The 23871-nt window shown below is 38.8% G+C and overlaps 1 protein-coding gene across 1 annotated transcript; it reads right to left on the reverse strand.

Moving 5' to 3' along the window:
• Positions 1-3129: 3129 nt before the first annotated feature.
• On the reverse strand, positions 3130-22888 carry NAF1 (nuclear assembly factor 1 ribonucleoprotein). The gene is made up of 8 exons (XM_040065810.1): positions 22476-22888; positions 20643-20775; positions 18618-18711; positions 15466-15548; positions 14369-14529; positions 10703-10754; positions 6273-6378; positions 3130-3830 (listed from the first exon to the last, which is right to left on the reverse strand). Exons 1-8 carry the CDS (start codon positions 22850-22852, stop codon positions 3418-3420), a joined length of 1419 nt encoding a protein of 472 aa, XP_039921744.1. The 5' UTR covers positions 22853-22888; the 3' UTR covers positions 3130-3417.
• Positions 22889-23871: the final 983 nt, after the last annotated feature.

Consider the following 23871-nt stretch of genomic DNA (forward strand, 5'->3'; position numbering starts at 1 on the left):
CCACAAGAGTGTGAAAAATAGTAATTTAGTATATCACAGGGTGAAAAAACAGTGAGTTTGGGATTCTTGGCATTGGAGTGAATGGGGCAAGATGGAGAATTTAGGGTGTTGTCTCCTTCTTCTTCCTTCTTGTTCCCTCACTCCATTTCTGCAGTGACATTGGCACAAAGTAGTTAGTGAGGATTGGGTCAGAGTAAAGATGACCTTTTTAGTAATAGTGATAGACATTGGTAATAAATAGTAAATAAAGAATACGTAGCAATTAGTATAAAAGATAAGGACAGCCCAGAGACAAGAGGAGTCACCAGATGTCCGAGCCGTGGCAAACATCTTTTGGACACTGAGAAAATTGTAAGATAAGAACTAATAAACGAAGCATGTAACCTTGAAGACTCCGTCTTTTCCTGCATTTGGCACAGAGCTTTGCAGAGGGCCAGAACTCTAAAACCACCTGAATGCCGGGGAATTTAAACTCCAGGGAAAAGGAGCCCCCGACAAACTTGGACATTACATCCCACATGGCATTGTCCAAAATCAAATTCTGAATCCCTCAAAGACCAGAGATTCCACCCTCTCCAAGCAATCTAAGGCAGCACAGGTTTCCCACACCATTTGTCAGAATTTTCCTTTAAGAAACCTGTTTGTCCTTTTGCTGTTCACCTCCAAGATGAGTTCACCCCTTCCCGCTGCTGACTCTTGTCTAAATTAAAGGCCAGCAAAACTACCACTTTTGTTTATAAATTTAAGAGGAATGTTGTCAAATGTGTGATTACATTTTCCATTCCCCATGTTATCAGTCACAGTAATTTACACAGTCCAACAGTTTATTGCATCCATACTTCTATTTGTAAATCTCAGCCCCTTGAAAAATTATAGCCAATCTTGCCCTAGGCCTCTCTTTTCCTAAAGTCCCTCACTGCCATCCCATGCTGTAAGCCTTCTCTGAAAAGCAGTCCATCAAGAAAGGCCCCAAAAAAGGCGAATAACTAAAAATATTACAGAAGTGACAGAGCTCTATTGCAGCTTTCCAGGCTGAATGTGAACATAGACAACAGGAGTGAGAAATAGAAGAATTTTGTATTACTAAAAAACATTACTTCCTCTGGTTTCTCCGCTAGAAAATACTTGCATTTGAACAATCACAGCCCAAAGCCTAGCAATCAGGCAAGTGCACACAAAAACAGCATTGCAGTTAACAACCAAGAACTAGTAAAATGCCTTAGATTGCAGCATATTTCTGTCAAACTATATTCTGTAACTCAACTTTATACTGGGCTTTGCTACATGCAAAAATATTGTTATGGGGAAGGAGAAGACATCTTCATTAAGAAAAATCTTAACAGCTTAATCGAAGAATTATTAGCCCAGATCCAATTACTGCAGAAAAAAGTGAACATTACTATACATAAAAAAACACCAGTTGCAATAGTAGTAATAATTAAGACTGCTGCACCTGCACTTCCCAGTACCTCCCTCCTGTTCCTGATGTAATTCTTCAACTGCCCCTTTGGATCTCGAGGCTGATGATGTCTGTCACAGGGACATACAGCAAGCCATGGGCATCCCAAGGCATCCACGAGTGCGATGTTGACAGTTTCTTCCTCCTTACTATATGATTGACACGAGACACTTTCACATTTGGTAATTCACTTGTAACATCTCTCACTGTACCATTCCTTATCACTGGGAACGATCATATCTGGGTTACAGCTTAGACAGCCAGAAATTCAGCCCCTTCTCCTTTCCCTTCCCCTGAAACAAACACAACAAACTAGAACTGGGCATTCTTTTTACTACAAAAAAAATAATCCGCAGGAACTGAGTTAAACATGAATGTCTGGAATGTTGCTCTTCTGAAATTATTTGCTGCCACCGTAGAGTACCTGCTTGCCATAAACTGACATCTATAACGTTCTCAGACGCACACCCATGAAGCTGGAGTTCTAGATATCAAAGAATATTTACTTAAATACATTATAGCAAACTTTCAAGTCTGAAATTAAATTCTAGTTCTGAGCTGCACCGTGTTGACAAGGCGCATTTCTTCCTCTCTGCATTAAAATTCTACTTCATTCTTAAAGTTATTTGGAATTAAAGTCTAAGCAGCACCTGCACAGCTTAGCCTTTGATTACACATTTAAAGTAAAAAGGCCAAAATGAGTTTGAGACTAGAAATACATACTGCACACTTTTATCAGTTCAAGGTGACAGTATTGGTAAAGATTCAAAAATCATCACAACTACTAATGGCTTTTCAGTCTAAAAATAACCTTTAGGATGTCTGTCCCATAAGTTCTTTTTCCTCCTGTTTATAAAACATTGATGCAGTGTAAGGTCCTCCCTCCTAGTCAGGCAGAGTCACTTCCATAGACTAAGAAAATGCAATTGTAGGACCAGCTCTTTGGACAGCTGGAGGTTCTCCCAAGTGATTCTTCGTTGATAACTTCACCTCCCTCCCAGAAAGGTGGGAAAATTGATGAACCTCATAATTTCAGAAGAGACAGTTTAGACTATAATCAAACAGCAATCTAGTGCCTTCTGCATTTACAAATTTAAACAAGGGAGTTCTGAAATGGCTTTCTGTCCCTGATAGGCCTGATGACTTCTTCCCAGAAAGGAAGACTGCACACTCCAGTAGGTATTTATGAGCATCTGTGCATTAGGAGCTAGAGAAGCTAGAGACAAGCGAGAGAAATTATGCTGGTTATAAATTATACAAAACATCCCATGAATAGGTTGATCTTCTACAACCACTGCAGAACACTGAACGTAGCTGACACAGCTAGCCAGCTGCCAGTCCAAATTCAGATCTAGCTACTCCAGATACTTTAAAAAAGAACCATCCAGACGTAGTCTTATAGTTAATATGAAATTAGTGAAGTATTGAAAGCTGGATAGTGGTTTATGCCTTATATATAGTGGAAAACTTAACTCAAAATTTAGATGTCAGATTTTCAGTTCCCAGATAGGTTTCAAGATTTGCAGAAATCGAGAAAAATGTTTTAGCATAGCAATACACCACCATTCTAAAAATATGAAAATATTGTCTATGTGAAATGCTCTCATCGCTACTTATCAGTAGATATATAAACTCTTTTCTTTATTACAAAATAGATTTTCACCACTACATACCAGTCTCTAAAAGGTTTTTATTTATCATCTGAAAGTAGCAGATATTATAAAAATAAACCATTACTTAATAATCAGTTATACTTTTATCATATAAATTTCTTTTTGGAAACAGAAACATACATAGAAAAAAATAATTTTCTACAGATGTCCCACAAAGCACAAAACTCTGCTTTTGTTCTACCACTGCAGTAAAAGCAAGCATCTCCAAAATAAGGGAACGCAGTCCCGGCAGGCTGTTCTTTCTCCCTGTAAATGGCAGTGCTCCACATGGACACGTAGAGAATCTCAGTAAGGCCTGAACTGAGGAGGATGGCTGTCTGGAGGAGGCGGCGGTGGTGGTGGCGGCAGAAATGAGTAGGATGAATTGTACATGTTTGAGCCTGTCCACATCATTGGCATATTTGAGGGCGGAGGGTGGAACTGCTGCCCATTACTGCCATAACCAAAATTTGGAGGAGGAAAGGCATACTGTTGCATCATTGGATTTTCTCTTCTATGAGGCGGTGGGAAAACTGGTGATTCCTGGTATATCCTCCTGTCTGAAGAGTATAGCTGTGGTGGTCTTACTCTTGGTCTGAAAAACCCTTGAGGACCTGATGGAGAAGGAAATAGATCCCAGGAGAACCCTCTGCCACGGCATCCCCTTGAATAACTTGAAGCAGGCTGTTGCACTGACTGATGAAGTTCTTTATTCTCACCTAAAGAATAAACAAATTTAAGAACCCAAACACAGAGAGCTATAGTATTATTTTGGAAAGATCAAGTTTAGTCTTCACAAATCTTTCAAGCTGAAATCAAGGAAATTTGAAAAGTAATCTTATCAACAAATAATACTGGCAACTAATATATGAAGAATAAAATAATACCAGCAAATCTATTGTTTAATAACTAAATAACTAAGAAATTTCATCTTCTTTTCCTCCAGACTTTTCATTTGTATGAATGGATCTCAGGAATATGCAAATTTTCAGTATTTTTGAAGCTTTTAAAACAAGATTTAAAAACAACACATTTTAAAACTAAAGATAAATCAACACTGCATTACACTGAAGGGATATCCAGCTTTCAGTCCCAAATAGGTATTACAGCATAGACACACGACACAAGAAATTATTAAACTCAAATCAATAAAATTAACTTACTCTATCAGAAAAAGCACAGTCTGTACCTCTAGACAATTAGCTTTCAGCATTCATCTTTCTAAGATAAAATTTTCCCTGAACACTCACTCTAAGCATATATTTAATATTTGTAATAAATATACTGCCCCTTTATATAAATATCATAGACATTTTAATGGGATTAGGACTATAAAATGAAAAGCACCGAAATACTTAAAATGCTCCAAAGAGCCGTTAAGATATTCAAAAAGCTGCAGAACTTAAACCCTCAGAAGGATTTTATGGCTGAGCAACAAGGTTATATTCAGGAATACAACATCGCATAAAATCACTGAAATTTAAAAACCTGTATGAACCTCATCCTTGCCACTGGACTACATAGCTTTTCAAAGGCAAAAATGCTTTCAAGTCTGGAAAGGTACTTGGATATCAGAATTCCTACTCATTTTCATGGGGGATTAGGAGTTAAGATTCCTTTGGTAAAAGCAGGCCTCTTGGAAGCACTGAAATACTTGAATGAGTATTTTTGTTCTTTCCTTCATCAAATACTGTAACAAGAGACAATTTTAATATACTCATGTAAATCCTCATCTGAGACCAACTTTGTGCCTCAATTTGTGCCATACTGTTGCTTTTGAATTCTACAGCCAAAACAAATGGCACACAACATCAAATTGTGCCATGTTATTTACAAAAAAAACCCAGCAAATCAAAACCTATCTCCCTTGATAGAGTGCGATAGTTCCTCCTGTTGTGTTCTCAGTTATGGAACATAGTTCAGAAACAGCCTCAGCAAGCCCTAGGCAAAGGCAGGTCTGCAATAAGCTGGCAGAACAAAGATGAGGTGGAAAACAAACACATGCTAGATGAACAGAAACCAGAAGAAAATAACCATTAGTAATGAAGCGAAAGTACAGCACAATTCAGATCCATCTCTTAAGGGAAAAACAACCTCTCAAAACCATAGGGGCAAAAGCCAGTCCAAGAAAGATCGTGGCTTTACCTGACTGATGCAAGGGAGGATTGTACTGTACAAAAAGTATTAAAGGACAGCTGCTGATCTCCCAGATCGAGAGAAAAGGGTTTCAGTGGGGCACAATGTGCATCAGCTTTACAAAGAAAGAGCAGAGAACTCACAGGAGTCAGTCTGAGAAATTCAATGGGGGAAGCACCATGCTGCAGAGAGCTGAAGCAATCTGGTAAATAAGCACTAGAAAAGGTTAAGGGTTGAGAGTTGTATTTAAAGGGAGGGGTATAAAAAGCATGCAGGCAAAGCAGACCAGTGAAAAACAGAAAAAGAGGGATGCAATATGAATTATTCAACCAAAATGGCAATCAAAAATCAAAGTTTCGTCAGTAGAGAGGCATGAGAGAAGAGAAAATTTGATTATGGTAAACAGAGCACAGCTGCAAACATGCACCTGGAACAGATATCACAACAGGAGGAAAAAGGAGAGCAAAGAATTCATAATATGAAGATCCATACACAGTTTTGTTCATCTAACAACTGCATTAGGTAAACAGAAAGGCTCTCAGCAAGCTACACAAGTAAAAGTTATTTAGAAAAGTATTTGTATGTCATGGGTGAGGAAGAGCTTCCTTTTAAACAGGGTAAATTCTCCGTCTAAGACCTGTGTCTCCTTCCTTGATTGCCAAAGAAGTGGGTTTCCAAAAATTGCACATGACTTTCCCTTGTCTTTTCCTAGCACTCAAAGCACTTAATCTGAACCCCATCCAAATGGTGGTATCTGCTCAGAATCCTTACTGTTCTAGAACCTTTGACTCTTCTCTGACAACTGCTCTGCTGCTGTACCACTTCCAGGGTTTTCATTTCAACAGAATACAACTTAATTTCTCTTCTAAAATAATAAACACAGAATGTAGCCACAAATTCAAACATAAGTTTGAAAAGTACAGAATTACTATTAACTGCATAAAAACTTAATCACTAAGATAATTATAAATGGACATTCCACACTTAGATTAACAGACAAAAGCATTCACATAGCATTCACTCACTTGATGGAAGTTTTTCTGATCTGACTTTCTTTCTTCCTTGACTTTGAGGCTTCTTTTTCTTCTGTTTTGCCTCTCTTTCTTTTTCATCATCACTGAAATCCAAAACCTGGTGGGGAAAAAAAAAAAAAAAAAATCAGCTGGCTTCTCAGAAAGCAAGAAAACAAGAAAGAAGTTATCATTCCAAAAATTTGTCGTAACACAATTGATGCACGACTCGGTTATCCTTTCTAATTTTCCTGAAAAGAGCAATGTTCCAGTGTTGAAAACAAATGTTTGATTGCCTAGGTGTTAGTAAGAAAAAAAAAGGAGTTGGCTGGTTACTGCCAAGAAAAAGCTTTCAAAGAACAACTGCAGATTAAATGAATTTTAAAAAGAATTTTTAAAATAAATAAAAATTAACTTGGCAACCAATACATAATTCAGCAGTTAAAACTACATTAAATAAATCTCCACTCTAAAATTATCACTAAACTGTAATTTTCTATAGTATATATAATAATACTTTCTGTTCAATTTACAATAGCAACGTTATTCCAAATAAATTTTCAGCTTTGAGGAATGCTGTCATTTACAACAGATTCAACATCCCTGCAACGATTTCTTCTTCTTACACAAGGTTTTGCTACCTTTTGCAAACTTACATGACAGAGGGTAAGTTATCAGGGACAGGGAAGAAATCTGTCAGCAGTAAGTTCTCTGAAAAACAGCTCACTCTTATGACTTAAAAGGGGTAGGATTTGTTTCCACACTTCTCTTCTCAATTCTGAAAGTAGGGGCTTTGCTGCTTACTTGTATCTCTATCGTGTACACGGAGCATGGATCTCAAAAACACTGCATATGAAAAGTGCTTAAAAGCTTCATAAAAGTTAATTCTGAATACAACTATTTCTTCTGCTACATAACTGGATGACATACTCAAAAAAACCACAACAACTACAGCAAGATGATGTATACCATGAGTTAAAATCTTTCAATAACTCCTGCTATATCTGAGAACTCCAGTACACCATACTCCAATAGTGCAGAAATAATGAACAGGAATAGGTACCTTTTAGTGCTACCTAATTTCCATCTAACAGGCCACAGAAGTCACCCCATAGAAAAACTGCAGTTTGCTGCTGCTGCTGGCCTTGCAGCATACAGATCACGCTTTGTCGTTCTCTGACCCAAAAGACAGCTAGGAGAGCTTGTATTAGTGACTCTACAAATAAACTGGGCTAGTTAAGAGCCTGCCAAAAAAGGAATGCTTACCATATAACTAAAAGCAGCAAGTAAGAAAGGCCTACCATGGATTAATTTAACATTCATATAAAAATGAAGCTTTACACTATCACAAAAAGAAGTGACCCCAAAATTTCACACTGTTTACTACAGGGGCTGGCCAGAAATCAGCTGCAATCTGAGATCTCTTAAAGGGTCTGGCTCAAAGAGATAATTTCAAGCATCAGTAGCATAAAATTTAATCTGCACCCCCGTCAACAGCTATTACCTTCACAGCAAAAGGTACTTTCTATCAGCTCAGCAACTGTCACAGCTTGGGATAGCGTGGTACACACTCTAACTGCTAGAACTAACCAAAGATTATTCTAATTGAGGATTACAAGATGTTAGGTGCGTTTTTTACCAAAACAGAGCACACAGACAGATCACACAGAAGAGTGCCCAGCCTTGTCATTACTGACTTTTTTTCAAGCTTCCTTTGTTCCTTTATGTAGTGAGGTACAGCAAATTTAAATTAAGAAAAATCTTTAAGAAAAAAACCAAACTTTGGAAAAAGCAATGATCTGTATCTGCAGATTTGACTGACTGTACTTAGCCAATAAAATGTCATGGGTTCCTACAAATGCAAATTACATATCTACAAGCTTATCTCCTGAACAGCTTTTAAAACATGACTAAAAGACAGAAGAGCTCATAATTAGCCAATAAGCCCATTTGGTATCACTACTACAAGAAAACTGCTGAATGAAAGCAAGTTAAGACTAGCCCAAAGTCTCTAAGTACAGTCTTTCAAAGCTCTATGGATAACATACCTACAGTCCAGTTCTTACACAACACTTCTAACTCTCAAATTATGATTCTCTGTGAGCTACCTCTACAAGAAAGGAAGGCAATTTATAGTCAGAACTGACAGACAAGCGTTCTTTGAGAGAAGTTAGCACTGCACAGCTCAGTTTCATTTACGGGAAACAAAAACAGTATTTCAAAATGCATCACCCTCACTCAATACAGTGGAAAAAACAACATTCCAAGTTGATACATCATTACAGGACCTATCTTTGAGCACAGAAAAAATCATGTCACAACATCTCTCCCTCAAGCCAGAACAATCATCCTGAGATAAGGACTGTGAATGAAACACTTAATACTGTCCCCAACAGTATCCTTCTGGACAAGTTGTCCAACAGTGGGATGAGCAGGTTCACGGCGCAATGGGTGAAGAACTGCCTGAAGGGCAGAGCTCCTCAGGGCACAGCTCCAGGGCCAGTTCTGTTCAGTGGTCTGGATGCAGCATTTAGAAGCACCATGAGCAAGTCTGCTGATGATACCAAACTGCCACGGACTCTCTTGAGGGACAGGAGGCCTTGCAGAGGGATCTACGGAGATTAAGGCCCTGGGTAATGAGTAATGGGATCAAATCTAATGAGTCCAAATGCTGCACACCTAGGATGAAGTAACACTAGGTTCAAAACTAAATAGGGAGAGGAGTGGCTGGAGAGCAGCCCTGCCAAGAGGGATCTGGGGGTGCTGGTCGACAGCAGCTCAGCGTGGGTCAGCAGAGTGTGCCCTGGAACCCAGAGGGCAAAACCCCATCCTGGTGTGCATCAAGCGCAGCATGAGCAGACAGCCAGCAGAGGTGACAGCCTTGGGGGGGCTCACCCTGAGTGCTCTCTGCAGTGCTGGGCCCCACATGTCAAGAATGTCAAAGTCCTTGGATAAGCTGCATCTAGAGGAGGGAAACAAAGCTGGTGACAGTACTGGAAAGCATGTCCTTTGAAGAGCAGCTAAGGACTCTGGACTTGACTCATTTGGTGGAAAGTGGCTGAGAAGCAACCTCATTGCTCTCTACAGCTTCCTGAGGAAGGAGAGAGAGAGGTGCTGATCTCTTCTACCTGGTATGCAGTAATAGGATGAGTAGGAAGGTCCAAAGCAGTACCAGGGAGGTTCAGACTGGAAACAATGAAGAATTTTGTTACTAAGAAGGTGGTCAAACACTGGAAGAGACTTCTTAAAGAGGTGGCTGACACCCTGAGCTTGTCAGTATTTAAGAGGCATTTGGACAATGCTTTTCACAACATGCTTCACCATAAGCCCTGACCTCTGCAGGTTCCTTCCAACTGAAACAGTCTATTCTATCCCGTCCTAAAAATCAGTTAGAACACTGGAGAAGAAAAACCAAATAAATACCATCACCCCCTGACAAAAAAAAAAAAAAAGCAAACCCCACAAAACACACCTTTCCTACCAAATTACAGAGTGAGAAGCATATATTATATAGCACAGAATTATGCTAAAAAGGCAAGCATATTAAAGATGCAAAACAAGCAGACAGATCTCTTTAGAACACTATGCTAGGCTTCTAGGAATTTTAGCTGCTTTGTATAAGATATGTTTAAAGTAGAACTGCAAGGAAAATTGACTCAACTGCTGCAATGTAAAACACTTCATGAAAACACCTCAATAAAACTACCAGCCTTGTGATTCTTATTGAATACTCACAAAATGTATAGCTAGAGTAGAGTTAAGGACCACATACAGAAAGTCACCGAAGAACTACTTACAGATCCTAATAGCAAATTATGTCAATGGTAACAGGGAACTCCTTATTCTACATGACCCTGTATGATGGCCTTTTTTATGGAAGAAGGCTGTCTCTTCTCATGGAACTACTGTTTTGTAACAGCAAACTGTAGGGAAAGCTTACTAAGAAGTCATTCAAAGAATGCAACAGAGATGTCAACTTAATTTTGAAGAGCAGACAGCTTAAATGTCAAAGTAGTAAGCTTGCAGAGTACTAATAAGCCTTTACAGACAAACAATTGCTTGCGGCCAACTGAAGACAAAGCTGCCGTGAAATAATGAGACGGACAAAAATTCCCTAGCAGAGGCAAATTTATTAGGGAAGGTAAAAGCACTGCTACCCAAAGTTAAACATTCAGGTTGGCAAATATGTTCTTGAAGGAGTAGAGGAACTGAAGATATATATTTTGCCAACTGCAAAAAACAAGTAAAGAGACAGGTAATACTCTTTACACTCACTATGAGACCTCTCCAAGAAAAGCATGATCCTTTCTTTCAATGAAGAGGTACATTCAGGTCTTGTCTCCATAAAAATATAAGCCTGCTAGTTACTTGCTCTGCACAGAATTTTTTCCACATATGACTTGTGCAACCAAAAACAATAAACAAAAAAACCCCTCTATAGTTACGTCAGGTGGTGGTTCTTGGTCATTCTTCCAAGACGCATCTGAACCTTTTTCCCTAAAAGAAAAGAACAAACACAAAATATAAATTAGACAATCCAGATAAAGGAAGGCTAACACTTTCTATAAGGTTTCAGGTCTCCTAGAACAGGAGCTTTTACTTTTCAAAGAGTTACTTGGTTTTTAATATTGTTAATAAGCAAATAGTAACTTATAGTCAAACTCATGGCTTCACCACACTTGAAGAATCTTCCTGCTTCAAGAGATGACTGAACATTTGAGTCAAACATCCAGTTTAATACTAAGTTTTGGTCAATATTCTCTAAACAAATCCTTCTGAACCTTAATTGCTTTGAACCTGAACTGCAGCAGTTCACTGGAACTTTCTTATACTGTTGACTACAATCACAAGCATTCTTATTCTTCTGGTTTCAGAACATGTATCTTCAGTTAAAAAGAACAACGAACTCCTTCAGTAGGACACAGGCTTTCAGTATAACTACAGCAAAGTAAGTTCAGTACCAGAAGACCCTCAGTGCTTGGCTTACAGTCTTATTAAGACAGTGTTAGCCAGATAACAAGGTTTCACCTTTTATTTTGTTGTAAACCTAAAATTAAATTGCAAGGCAAAAGACATTTAAACAAGCAAACACTCAATTGTCTTGACTGACAAGCACCAAAATAAGTCTGGATTAGTCTAATTTATTCAATCCACTGTAAAGTCCTTCACTAAAAATCAAGTAATTTCTTTGATTGGCAAAGAATTTATGAAATAGACTTAAATTACACTGCAAGCAGTCTGTTGAAGATTTCTTCATGATGCTCCCAAATTTTATGTTTGGTCTGAAATGTCAAGGTGCAATCCATATCTATGCATAAAAACTTTACAAAACAGTGCAATACTGAGAATTCTTACTTGCAAAATGGAACCACAGTTAAAACCATCAATGTGTTCAGTGTTAAATGTCTTCAGTCAGTACTCTAATAACCAAAGGGTTTTTATGTCATCAAGTCAGCAACGATCGAGTAGCAGTAATTACAAAAAACTACATAACCATCACCATCAGCACCTTGGACTTCAGAGGTCCCTAGTCACCCATGAGAGCACTGGCAAGTCATCCAAAGGTACATCGTGCCTCAATCCCTAACCATAAAACTGAAGTTCAATCTCTACATGTCCTTTTGAGACTATGAGTAAAAAGGAAGGCAAGAAAGACATTTTTTAAGTTCAATCAGAAGTAAACGCTACAGGGAGAAACATAAGATCAGGACTCTATACAAGTAATTTCTCAGCTGCAGAAAACTTTTTTTCTGTTGTTATTATGAACTGAACTGTTTCTTCCTTTCATCTTGTTTTGGAGCAACACATGCCTGCCAGAAATACCAGAGCACACAAGAATCACCAAGACCTGTGATCATTCAGCAATATGTAACATCACTGACTGCAAACTTTAAACCTTTCAAGGTCAGGCAGCTTATCTCACTCTCCCAAAGCATCCTACCTCACTTCAGCAAACAAAACCTGCTTTTCGTGCTCCGAGGTATTTAATATCTTCCACAAATAACAATCTAGTAATTCTTTGATTTGTGAAGTCACATACTGTAAAATCTTGAAGTCTAACAAAAGGTAATTCAAAGGAATCATGAAAATACATGAGCTTTTTTAAAACTGGGTTTCAGGCAATACAACACAAGCCTATCTTTAGTAACAAATTATTTTGCATTCAGAAAGTTTTACACTACACTTTCTCTTATTTTTCTATCAAGTGTAAGGCTTATTCACAGCACTGCAACTTTGCACAATGCAAGCAGATTGCATTCCAGATTTCAAAAAAGCTTCAAACTCAGTGTTTCTTTCAGATCTTAATCTTGATTCCTTTACTTTTCAAAGAACCATCAGTTTTGAACAGCAGTTTTAAAACTTTAAGCCTGTAATACTCCACAATCTGGTCTGTACACAGTCAAACTAAGAAAAAACAGAAAATAAAAATTATTGGTTATCAAATTTGCCATCCACTAAGGTCTAGAAGTCTTTTAGTGGATCACTGACCAAAGCTTCACTTTTCTACTATCCATGTCACACTCTTATAGCATTAAGGTTTCTTCATACAGCATTACAGCACAAGTCAGAAATCAGAAATTCTTAATCCATTTTTAATGAAACGTATTTAGAGAAAAGGCAGCTTCAACCAATAGCACCAAATGCCTCACACAAGCTTAAGAAATTGTACTGACAAAACCCAGAAATAAAATATTGTTTCAGTGTACTTTAACAGAAGTCACACTACTCATCCTAATCAAGACAAGAAACGATGTCTGAAGCACTGTTCAGCTGGGCTGGTAAGCCATGGAAGTCTGACCTATCTTGTCTTGGTTTCAGGTTTTTACCATCTATGACAGTGAAGTACTACTAAATGAAAAATGATTCTTCAAACTATTTCCAAAGCATGAAACAAAGTAAAACACGAGTCTCCCATCTCAGATGCTGAGTACAGCACACAGTCATTGATGCAGCAAGCAGATGATTAAAGTCTGTGCAGTTACTGTGCTAAGCAACAAAGTTTAATAGCACAAATCGAAGACCAGCTGGCATCAAAATGCTGCAGAAAAACAAACAAGCATCAAAACAAGAAAGTTATTTTGGTCCTCACTGAAGGGAAGAAAATATGCTTGTAGCTTGCACAGAAATGAGGCAGTTAAAGAAAAAAAAAAAAACAACAAAAAAATGCCTGCAGGTCTGGCTAAGCTTTAATTAAAGAAAAGAACTATTCAGTATCAATACTGGCACAGCTGTAATGAATGCACACAATTAACCAACTAATCCTAAAAAAACAGAAACCAAGTCACATGTATGACAAAAGATATCTAATCTATAGTTATTTCAGATAATTGCTCATCAAAAATTAGAACATTAATATCTAGCTGTCATTTATTATGTTTTGTTTTAGTCTGTGTCTTTGAGAACACTTCCCTCTAAACGACATCAAGTCCTACTTATTTATGCATGCCACTTTCTTCAGTCAGACTGGGATACACAAACACTACTGAGAAGTTTCTGAACATCAAACTACATTTCACTCAAATCCCTCCTCTCTTGCAAATTTAGAGGGTAATTTTTGTCTAGAATTGTTATCCTTCAAGGATGTAATAGATTAATTGATAATTACATTTCAATTCTGACCTTGTAATATGAAATAAAAATAGTAAATTACTATAAACATGTTCAGAATGCAAACAAGTTTATTATCAGTTCTGAAACTATACAAGAGTCTAAAGAAAAACAAGATCTGGAAAGTTCAGCTTGAAAAACTGTTTTACTCATGTATATCTGTGTTAGAGGGTGTGGAGGAAGCATCAATGAACTTTTCTGGTTGTATTTAATTAACAGCAGCATAAAAAGAAAGCAAGCTTAGTATATAAAGTAGATTAAGAAGCAAAACTTTAGTAATTACAGCACTTTAAAAGCTTGCAGTTTACAGCTACTCTTTATTGTTCTCAAAGGCAAAATAGTACAGTCTTGTTATTACAACACAGTTGAAAATATCTAAAGGAAATATAAAATTTAGTGCTAAACTCAGTACTAGAGTTTCTTACTGAAGACTCAACTTTAATACAACATTTTTAACTATATAAAAAAATATATAACCAGATGAGAAAAGAAATTGGACTCACTGTTTTAGTTTTTCTGCAAATATATACTGGGTGAAGTCCTCCACTGATGGAGCAAAATACATGCTATCTTGCACATTAATACCTTTCTCTTTGATATGCTCAGAGCTGTTAAATCTCATCACATAAAAAGGATGTGAAACAGGACCAAATATCTCAAATATCTGAAAGAAATAAAATGGAAATATTTAAATAAACTACAAGTAGATTAGCAGTAGCTAATTTCATTGTAGGCAATTGTATTTAAGAAGTCCAAAACATTTTCAAAATGCAGCATCAAATAAAAGTTCCTTTCCACTTTAGCTTTATTACTGAATTTTGACAGTGTATTTCCACAACTACTGTTTGTTATTACATGGAAAAGTAAGCTCTCACATCCTTAGTAATCCTTCCTTTTGTCAAATAACAATTTTTCTGTGTCTGATAGGTTTTCAAGTCTTCTAACAGTTGGAATGATCTCCTGATCATTTTTTCCTCAAAGTTCATCTTAACGAGTTGCCTTTACAACAGTTACTGTTTGTTCCTCAATTCCATGGAGAGCAGAGAATTTTGCCATATTTTACAGAACATCTGCAACTCAGGCTAGGTTTGTTCCACTCACAGCTAGCATTCAAAGGTATTTCAGTAGTAACCATTGTAGATGTTGGCTTTCCTTCTACAGAAAGTGGAAAATTCAATGCAACAACCCTCTCAGCAAACACTCTTCACTTAATCAGGACAGCACAGTATAGAGGAAAACATTCCCCAATTTTCATAAACCTTCACTAGCCACTGCCCCTATCGGGCAGTAAAAGAGCACACAGCCTGTTATTCCAAGACATCATCTATTTGAAAATAATCTCTCCCTCTCCACAAGCACTCTCATCAAACACTGGCAACTCACCAAATATTGTAATTCTGTAAGGACACAATTAATTCCAGGTTAGGAATTCTTGAGATTAAAAAGCCAGATGAATACAGCAAGAGTCAAAGGCACAAAGAAAACCTACATATCAAGGAAACATTATCTTTCATTTAACTGACTTTACCTCTACTCTCAGGAGTACTAAAGAATACTTTGAATTTTATATTAGAATAATGAGTTTTTATTTTACACCCACCTTTCCTGCTGCTTGCCGATCTTCTTTAAAAATTATGCTTTCCTCATTTACTGGAGGTAGGCCTCTCAATGATTCAATTATTACTAAAATGGAAAGAAAAAAAGAAATTAGAACTTTATGTTTCAACAGCATGTAGTTTATTGCAGTAAAACTTAACAAACCACACCACCACCTGTCTACTTAAGTTTATAGAGCTGCAAACAAATATTCTTGCACACATATACAACTACTTAGAATCACACACCCCTTCTCCAATGAAACAGGAGTGGTTTTACATCGCTCATAGAATTATTGTTCTCTGGGGCAAAGATAGTGAGTCCTAAGAATCACGCCGGAACACAAAAGCTGCCTGGCAGTTCAGTCACAGTAGCAACTGATGGGGTTTATATATATGCATATACACAATCTCTTGTATGTTCTGCAATTTAATGCCACAGAAGTCTCATAGTACATTTGGGCCTAATGATGATTAAACTTCTCTACCTGTAAAACAACAGAATGCTCAATTAATCATTCTCAATGCCCGTCCATCAGCAAATAAAGTCACTCAAGTATATAGTGTCACTCAGACTCCAACAAAAGCTCAAGATCATCACTACTGAACTTACATAAAAGGACCTTCAGCAATCAACATGTCACCAAACTAAAAGTTACTGCTACTACTGCAGTCTGTAAAAACCTTAACATGCCAAACAAGCATATGACAATTCTACAGGCTTAACAGTTCACTGCATTTCAAGAGAATTTGTGAAATCAATTTCTTTTGTGCCTACCTTTAAGATAAAATATACAGTGAAAGTACACAATGTATTGTTTAAACCTCATGAGAAATATACCTTAGCAAAAAAAAACCCAAACCAAAACAAACAAACAAAAAACCCACAACCAGACAAACCCCCCAAACATCAAAACAACAACAAAAACCCTATAAAAAATAACACACCAAAACTCTCAGATCACGTTCTCAACTTGATTCGTAGCCCTCAGCCTGGAGCAGGCTAAGGAAAATATATACTGAAAATGGGCACACTAGTCCCATGAAACGTAGGAGAAACATTACCATCTCCAGCCTACATGACTTAAGAGCTTCCCCTACCCCAACCCAGCCTAAATTATCAGCTTCTACAGGGCTCAAAGTACAGCCCCAGGGAAAACTTCCCATATACACCTAAGCCGTTTAGTTTCCAGGCCCCAGCCCACACAGCGGATTTCTCTCTTCCCTCTAAGTACCTCGAAGCAAAACACAGCAAAAGTTTTGTTAAATTCTGATATACACTGATCAGAAGTTCACAGAAAGTACTGTGATTTTGCTTTTAGCTACTGCACAGCAAGCATTAACCTACACTGTTCTAGCCTCAAATTTACCTCACAGGATGAAATATCCACTAACAGGTATCACTCACTCACTGCACACTGATGAATTTGGAAGCTTGCTACTGAGAACAGCAGAGACAGACATCAAAGGGATAAGTAAAAGAATACTGATTGCTACATCAGAGTAATATTTGTGGCTTCCAAAGGAGAAATCAACTCCCCTCAGACTAAATACAAACCTGGTATATAGAGGTATCAATTTAGTCCAAAAATCAAAAAATAATCCCCAATTAGCTGGCATCCCTAATATAGCCACAAGCCAACTGACACTGGGGCCTGTTTGCAGAAGAACCGAAAAAAACCTAAAATGTGGAGAAAGAGAAGTCATAAAGCAAGGTAGTGAAAGCAAGAAAATAATCACAGACGTCCTAGGGGTTTATGCCATTCATACAGGGTTTTTTTCATTATGATTATTACCTTGTTTTGTAACTTTCAGCCAAAAATCCAATTCAACACTTTACATATGCACATTACATAAAGTACGAAGCAGCCTAAACAATTCACCCACCAGTAAACTGGTATTTGAAAAGAATACACTCACCATTACGGATTAGAATTAAGAATTCTAATTAGAATTAAGAATGGTTTTCAAAACTGCAGTCTTTAAAACAGTTTTGTTTATACCTTCACATTTTAAAACAAAAATAAGAATAATAGCAAGTATGATTCAATTTCTTTTTAAATTTGTTTTCAAACTACCTTTTTTGCTGAAGGCAGTCTTCTTGAAGTCCCCATTATTATCAATAAGCAAAAAAGGGCCAAGTAGAAAAGAACCAAATTACTACTTTCTGCACCCTCCACCCAGCTTCCTGAAAATGAATGAAATTAAATCTCACTCCAATAAAATAATGTAGAGGAATTGCTTGCATTACCTTAAGTTTTTTAAAAGAAAAATTAATTGTGAAAGATATTTACTTTCGTTTGTATTACACTCAGCATAAATACTTTAACTTCAAAATTTAACTTAATCTCTAATTTTCAAAAGCAAATTGCTCCGAATGCAGATCAAGCAGAATGGAACACTTGAATAGCTTAAATACAAACATACTGTGGATGTTTTAGTAATATAAGCTTCAGCAAAACTTTGATTTCTTTTATCAAATACTGAGGTCCCACACAGATCAGAAAAAATCCCTAAATCTCTATGCATGCAGTTGAGTTTACATTCATTCTATATCTCAATCCCATTAAGCTTACTCTCCACCTAAAAATCATGTTTGGCACACCATCCTCTGAGAGCTGACATAAGCAGCTTTCATTTGCTCAAGGTGCCAGAAGTGGAATGAATAGAAATATAAATAAATAAATAATAAAAGAACTTGCACTGTTAAAGAAACAAGTCTTTTTCCTGCCCTCATATATTAACAAGCAAGCACCTGGGACTGCATTGTACTGCATCCGTGCTTTCAGCTATACAGCTCCTATATATTCAGGGATTATTCAAAAATAGCACATACAACTGAAGATTTTCTTAAAACACTTAAAATATAACTATGGCCAGTATCAATATAAAAACCATAATACATAGTAGAAAAAAAAAGAGTTTTCCTTAAAAAATTAAACATGGAAATCAAATAGAGACACATGCATATAAGCCAAATAAAAGGTAATTCAACACAAATGTCACCTGTTAGTTTGAGTTCCAATTCAGCAACCTGCGACCCCCAGAAATACAACACTGCAGGACTGATACCCTGAAGGAACACCTAAGAACATAACTCGTGAAGAGATATATACAAATTAGAATAATTAAAAACAAAACAGAAGATCTTGCCTACCGAGTTGCTCAATGATGCTGGAAACTGTCCCAAAGATCTTTAGTTCAACATTATCTGGAAGAATTATTGATAAGTCTTCAACAGGAGGCAGTTTCTGCAAACATCAAGTCAGTGTTTAGAACACCGTCTCAGAAAAAGGCACTTACCACTTTGTCACTGCAGAAATTTGACAGTTTAGAAAAATGCCCTTGCATTTTGAAGGTTTTTTTTAAAAATCTAGCTTGATTTGCCTCTTTCAGAATCATCCTAAATTAACTCCTCTTGGGGGCCCACCACTTTTGTGAGAACATCTCTCCTACAGAGATGGTACCCTACGGTATGCATACCCTACTATGGCAGAAGCCAATTTTATTTAACTGGAGAAAACCAACAATTGACAGGCAGGAATTTGATCCAAGCTTGATGTACAACGCAATAATTAAATTGATCTTTGTGTTTCTTAACAGTCAAAAATTAAGACCAGTTGCAACAACATTCAATGCATGCTACAAGAAAAATACACACAGCAAGAGGTAATATAGCATAAAATACACCATATGTGTATCATTTGATTTAACAATCTGTCCATTTATATCATGACTTGGATCATTATAGAAGATGTAAACATCACAACAACCTATACAAAGAAAATTGTTCTTAGCTGAAAACTGCATTTGGTACAAGAGGATAACGAGATCAGAGATAACACAAAAAGCCAAACTTCAGATACAAAAATGAGTACTACACAATATTCAAATTAGGCTTTTTCCTCAAATATAACAATCAAAATCTACTATCAAAGACTGATTAACACCAAGTTCATCATCCACCTCCAATTTACTCATAAACTAAGATCTCTATGCATATACTATGCTGCTGTGAATTCAGAAAAGACTTTATGAAATACAAGGCAACTAGAGTAAGCATTATCTTCAAATTCAACACCCTGTGAATTCTGAGAGTTCAAATCTTAGCACTGAACTGCACTTTTAAAGGCCACAACTAGAAATAATATCCCACACAAACAGAAGAATCTTATCCTGGTTTATCAACGCTTCACCTGATAATCCTCTCTCTAACAAAAGTGTGTGGCAAAGGCTTATGGAGAAACACAAAGATCAAAAAGGCCAAGATTTTCCCAAACAGTATACCATTAAACGCAAACATGAATTCAGACTAAAAACACCACACCCCTCTACCAGCCAGTGATTTTTCCAACATCAAATCAAGTTCACTGCTAAGACTTGAGTCACTTTTGGAAGAGCAATTCAAAGTCCAAAGACCAGCAGGAAGGTAAAATTCTGATCCTATTATCTTAAAATGGGACCTTCTACCACACCATATACAGTATCTGCCAATCCTCACTTCAAGCAAGAGGTTTCTAAAACAGTTCCACTAACACCCCTTAATACATACACCTGAAAAACACGACTTCCTCTGTTATTAACTGTGGTGGGCTTCACTGCAGAGAAGTCCATTTTCTTCACAGTAGCTGTTACGGCATTGTGTTTTACATCTGTGCTGGAAACATTGCTGATAATATAGAGATGTTTTTATTACTGCTGAGCAGGGCTTGCACAGAGCCAAGGCCTTTTCTGCCTCTCATGCCACCCCAGCCGTGAGAATGTGCAAAAGGAGTTGGGAGGGGCACAGCCAGGACAGCTGACCTGCACAGACCAAAGGAACATTCCATACCATGTAATATCATGCTCAGCATACAAAGCTGGCTGGAAAAGGAGAACAAGGGAAATTTGGAGTGACGGTGTTTTTATGCCCAAGTAACAGTTACACGTGATGGAGTCCAGCTTTCCTGGGGATGGCAGAACACCTGCCTGCCCATGCAAAGTGATAAATTAATTTCTGGGTTTGCTTTTCTTGTGTGGCTTGCTTTTGCCTTACCTACTAAACGGTGTCTAACTCAGACTTGGAGTTTCTCTTTTACTATTCTGATTCTAGCCCCATCTTGACACAGGAGGCCTGACTTAAAATATAAATTTTTAGTTGGATTAGTAGGAACGGGTTTAAGAAATACCACATTGTACTTACATCAATAGGAACCTCATCCTTTGTCCTAACACAGTAAGATCTGTTATCCTTCTCATTTGGATACTCATCTTCATCAGATACTGCTGAAGATGAAGAGAAGAGTGTAGTTGATGAACTATCTGAATCTGTATCACTGAATAAAGAAACAAACATGGGAGTTACAACGCTGCCTTCTCACAGTCACTGTTCGTGTAAAATCCCAACATTAGCATAACACTGAGTGAAAGTTAAGAAAATACTTGTTCCAAGCAATACATCTTGCACGATGAAGGGGAAAAAATTCTAATTTTTGTAAATAAAATAGATTAGTTTTGTAATTCATGTCCTGTCCAAATCCACCAGTAAACATTCACACAGAGTAATTCAATATTTCTCACTATCACATGTGTAAGAGATGCTCATTGTCTTAGACTCTTAATATTTCAAGTAAAGAGTGGAGTAAGAAACCAGCCCTTATTCATCTCAACATGTTAGTTTTAGCAAAGGTAAAAATTCTTCAAGGACTGGTGCAAGAAACAAATGTAGAGCAATTGATCCTGGTTTGCTCCAGCGAAAAAACACAATACAAACCTTACAGAAAAAGATGCATTGAGACAAGCAAACTTAAAGCAAAATAGCCTTTCTTACCTGAAGAAAAAAAACCCCAAAACACTCCTTTCTAGATTCTTGTAATACCAGTCTCCTTCCCAAGTAAATGGAAGGATTTCTATTGCTCCTTTCTTTATTCAAACAAAGGCTCATAGTTACAGCAAGAAATAAGAGCACCTCTCCACATAAACTTTTTGAACGAGTCAAATATGGACTTCTTGGAACAACATCAATATAGCAGAAAGACAGAAAATCAGACTAAAAGACCAATCAGTGCAGGAGGGAGTTAAAAAACAAAACAAAACAAAAGAACGACTGAGATACATGCAAGACAGGTAAGTAAGTTGAAGTTACGAAAATTTCATCTTTAGGGCTTATCAGCACAACAGATTTTGGAAGTAAAAAAATATGAGACACAGGTGAAGCCCCTGGAAGTCAGGAATTTCACTCTCCATCACTTCATGGTACTCAAGGAAAACTTTGAACCAACAGAAGTACTTCCGAAGTCAAACTTTAATCAATTAACTGTTAATGAAGCTTTGTATCTTTAAGAGGAGATTCTCAGACTTTATTTTAGTCTCCTCCAGCCAAGAAGCACATGGCCATCTTGCTGCACCGCCCCAAGAAGAAAACACAAGACTTACTGCAACAACCAAAGCCTGCAGACTTCTAACACTGCAACAGAATCCACATTTAACCAGTTACCTTTCACCAGCTACACTGAACATCAAAGCACAGATGCAGCAAGTAGAAGATGGAACTTTCTATTTACATATATATATATAAAGAGATTGAGAATGAGCTTTTCTGCTGAGATGCCAAGATCAGAGGTGTGCAGACTCCCCACTTCAGAGTCCAACATTCAGGTTTTCCAGCAAAAACACCGCGGGTGTCCTGCACCAAGAGCAGCAGGTGCACTCTGTGAGGACCACGTCAAGTCGGCGGGGTGGCCCAACATGCTCTCCAGGCCGCGACCACCCAACCCACGCCTTCGTTAAACCCAACACCCTTACAGGCACTGTTCTGGAGATCTAATTTAACAGACTCCTAGAAAAACGCAACTGAACATTACACATTTGATGGGAAGGAGCAAGCTCCAGAGGGTCAAACACCGGGGCGGGAGAAGGCAGCGGGCAGGCACACCGGGCTCTCGGGGGCTCAGCCACAGCGCCAGCGGCCCGCGCCGCCGCCCGAGGCCCCGGCGAGCAAGGGGAGACCCGCGGGGAGCGCCGGGGACGAACCCACCTGTCCGAGGCCGACGAGGGCACGGCGGCGGCGGGCGCGCCGGGCCAAGCGGGCGGCGGCGACCGGCGCGATCCCGCGGCCGGGGGCAGAGGGTCCTGGGCTTCCCCACCGCCCTCCGCAGGACCCGACACCTTCTCCTGGGCGACCGACAGCTGCCCGCCCGGCCCCGCGGCCAGGTTCTCCAGCTGCTCCATCACCTCCGGCTGCTCCATCACCTCCCGCTGCGCCTCCATTCCCGCGGCTGGGGGCAGAGGGGCCTGGACTTCCCCACCGCTCTCCGTAGGGCCCGACATCTCCTCCTGGTCGGCTCGCCGCAGCTCGCCCGGCCCCACGGCCAGGTTCTCCAGCTGCTCCATCACCTCCAGCTGCGCCTCCATTCCCGCGCCACGAGGCCCGAGGCACCGCCCCCGGAGCGCGCCACTTCCGGCCGCCGCGAGCCGGCTACGGACGCGCGCGCAGAAACGCGGCGGGGCCGGGAGGGGGCGGGCCCGGCCAGGGGGGGGCGGGTCCGGCCGTGGAAGGGGAAGGCCCAGCCATGGAGGAGGAGGGCCCGGCAATGCGCCCGGGCCGCTTCGGGTGTTCCGACGACCGGCTGTGGTGTCTGTGAGATTTGCTTGATAAAGCAAAAGCTGCTAAAGTATGTCTGGTCTTGCTTAGGACCTGCTGGGAGGAATTAGTTTTTCTGTTTTATAAATGTGCTGACAACACACAGAATCATGTAATTAAAAATAATAATAAAAAATACTTTAAAGAAAAGCTGTATAATATCGAATTACTACACTAAATGTAATTTGTAGTACTCTGACATAGTGACCCCCATAACGATAATGACTGTGTAATAATGCCAAGCTCTCCAAAACATGAATGCCTATTTATGTTCTGGGTTCACCATAAATACTTATGGTTTTGGAGCCTGGGGTGGTGTGTCTCACACAACTCAGTGCGGGTGGGAGGGTTCTTGGATCCCAGGATCTGGTACACGTCCTGTCCCTGACCCATAGGAGAGAACAGACTCGAGTTCCCCCTGATCACCCTCTGTGTGATTGGTGTCACACAGATAAAGCTTTTCCTCACGAGGGCAACATAGCAGAAAAAACATCATGTTGTCTCTAGCACAATTTATTTGTAGGAATTGCCAAAAAGATGTGCCAAAGACACACAGCATCAGGAGGTCGCTGTTAGGGTGACAAGTCCCTTTAACACAGCCTCCAAAGTGTAGTTTGACAACTGTGCTCCTGGGCTGACACTGTGTGTCCCAGACCGCATCACACTGTCCCTTGGACAGGATTCCAAATGGTCTTCATTACCAGGCAACAGAGTACAGTATAGGCCTGAGGAGGATAAATAGATAAAAATACGTAAGCACTTGAAAAATTTGCATGTGCTAATGCTAGAA

The sequence above is a fragment of the Hirundo rustica genome, chromosome 5 (assembly GCF_015227805.2).
Source record: "Hirundo rustica isolate bHirRus1 chromosome 5, bHirRus1.pri.v3, whole genome shotgun sequence".
Classification (NCBI taxonomy): domain Eukaryota; kingdom Metazoa; phylum Chordata; class Aves; order Passeriformes; family Hirundinidae; genus Hirundo; species Hirundo rustica.

What these genes read in the sequence shown, in the direction of transcription:
- NAF1 (XM_040065810.1), bottom strand. Translation starts at nt 22,852, where the DNA reads ATGGAGGCGCAGCTGGAGGTGATGGAGCAGCTGGAGAACCTGGCCGTG. An exon ending in CCCTCGTCGGCCTCGGACAG is followed by an intron (nt 20,776 to 22,475) that starts GTGGGTTCGTCC and finishes TTCTTTATTCAG; the next exon opens with TGATACAGATTCAGATAGTT. An exon ending in ACCAAGAACCACCACCTGAC is followed by an intron (nt 6,379 to 10,702) that starts GTAACTATAGAG and finishes TTTCCCCACCAG; the next exon opens with GTTTTGGATTTCAGTGATGA.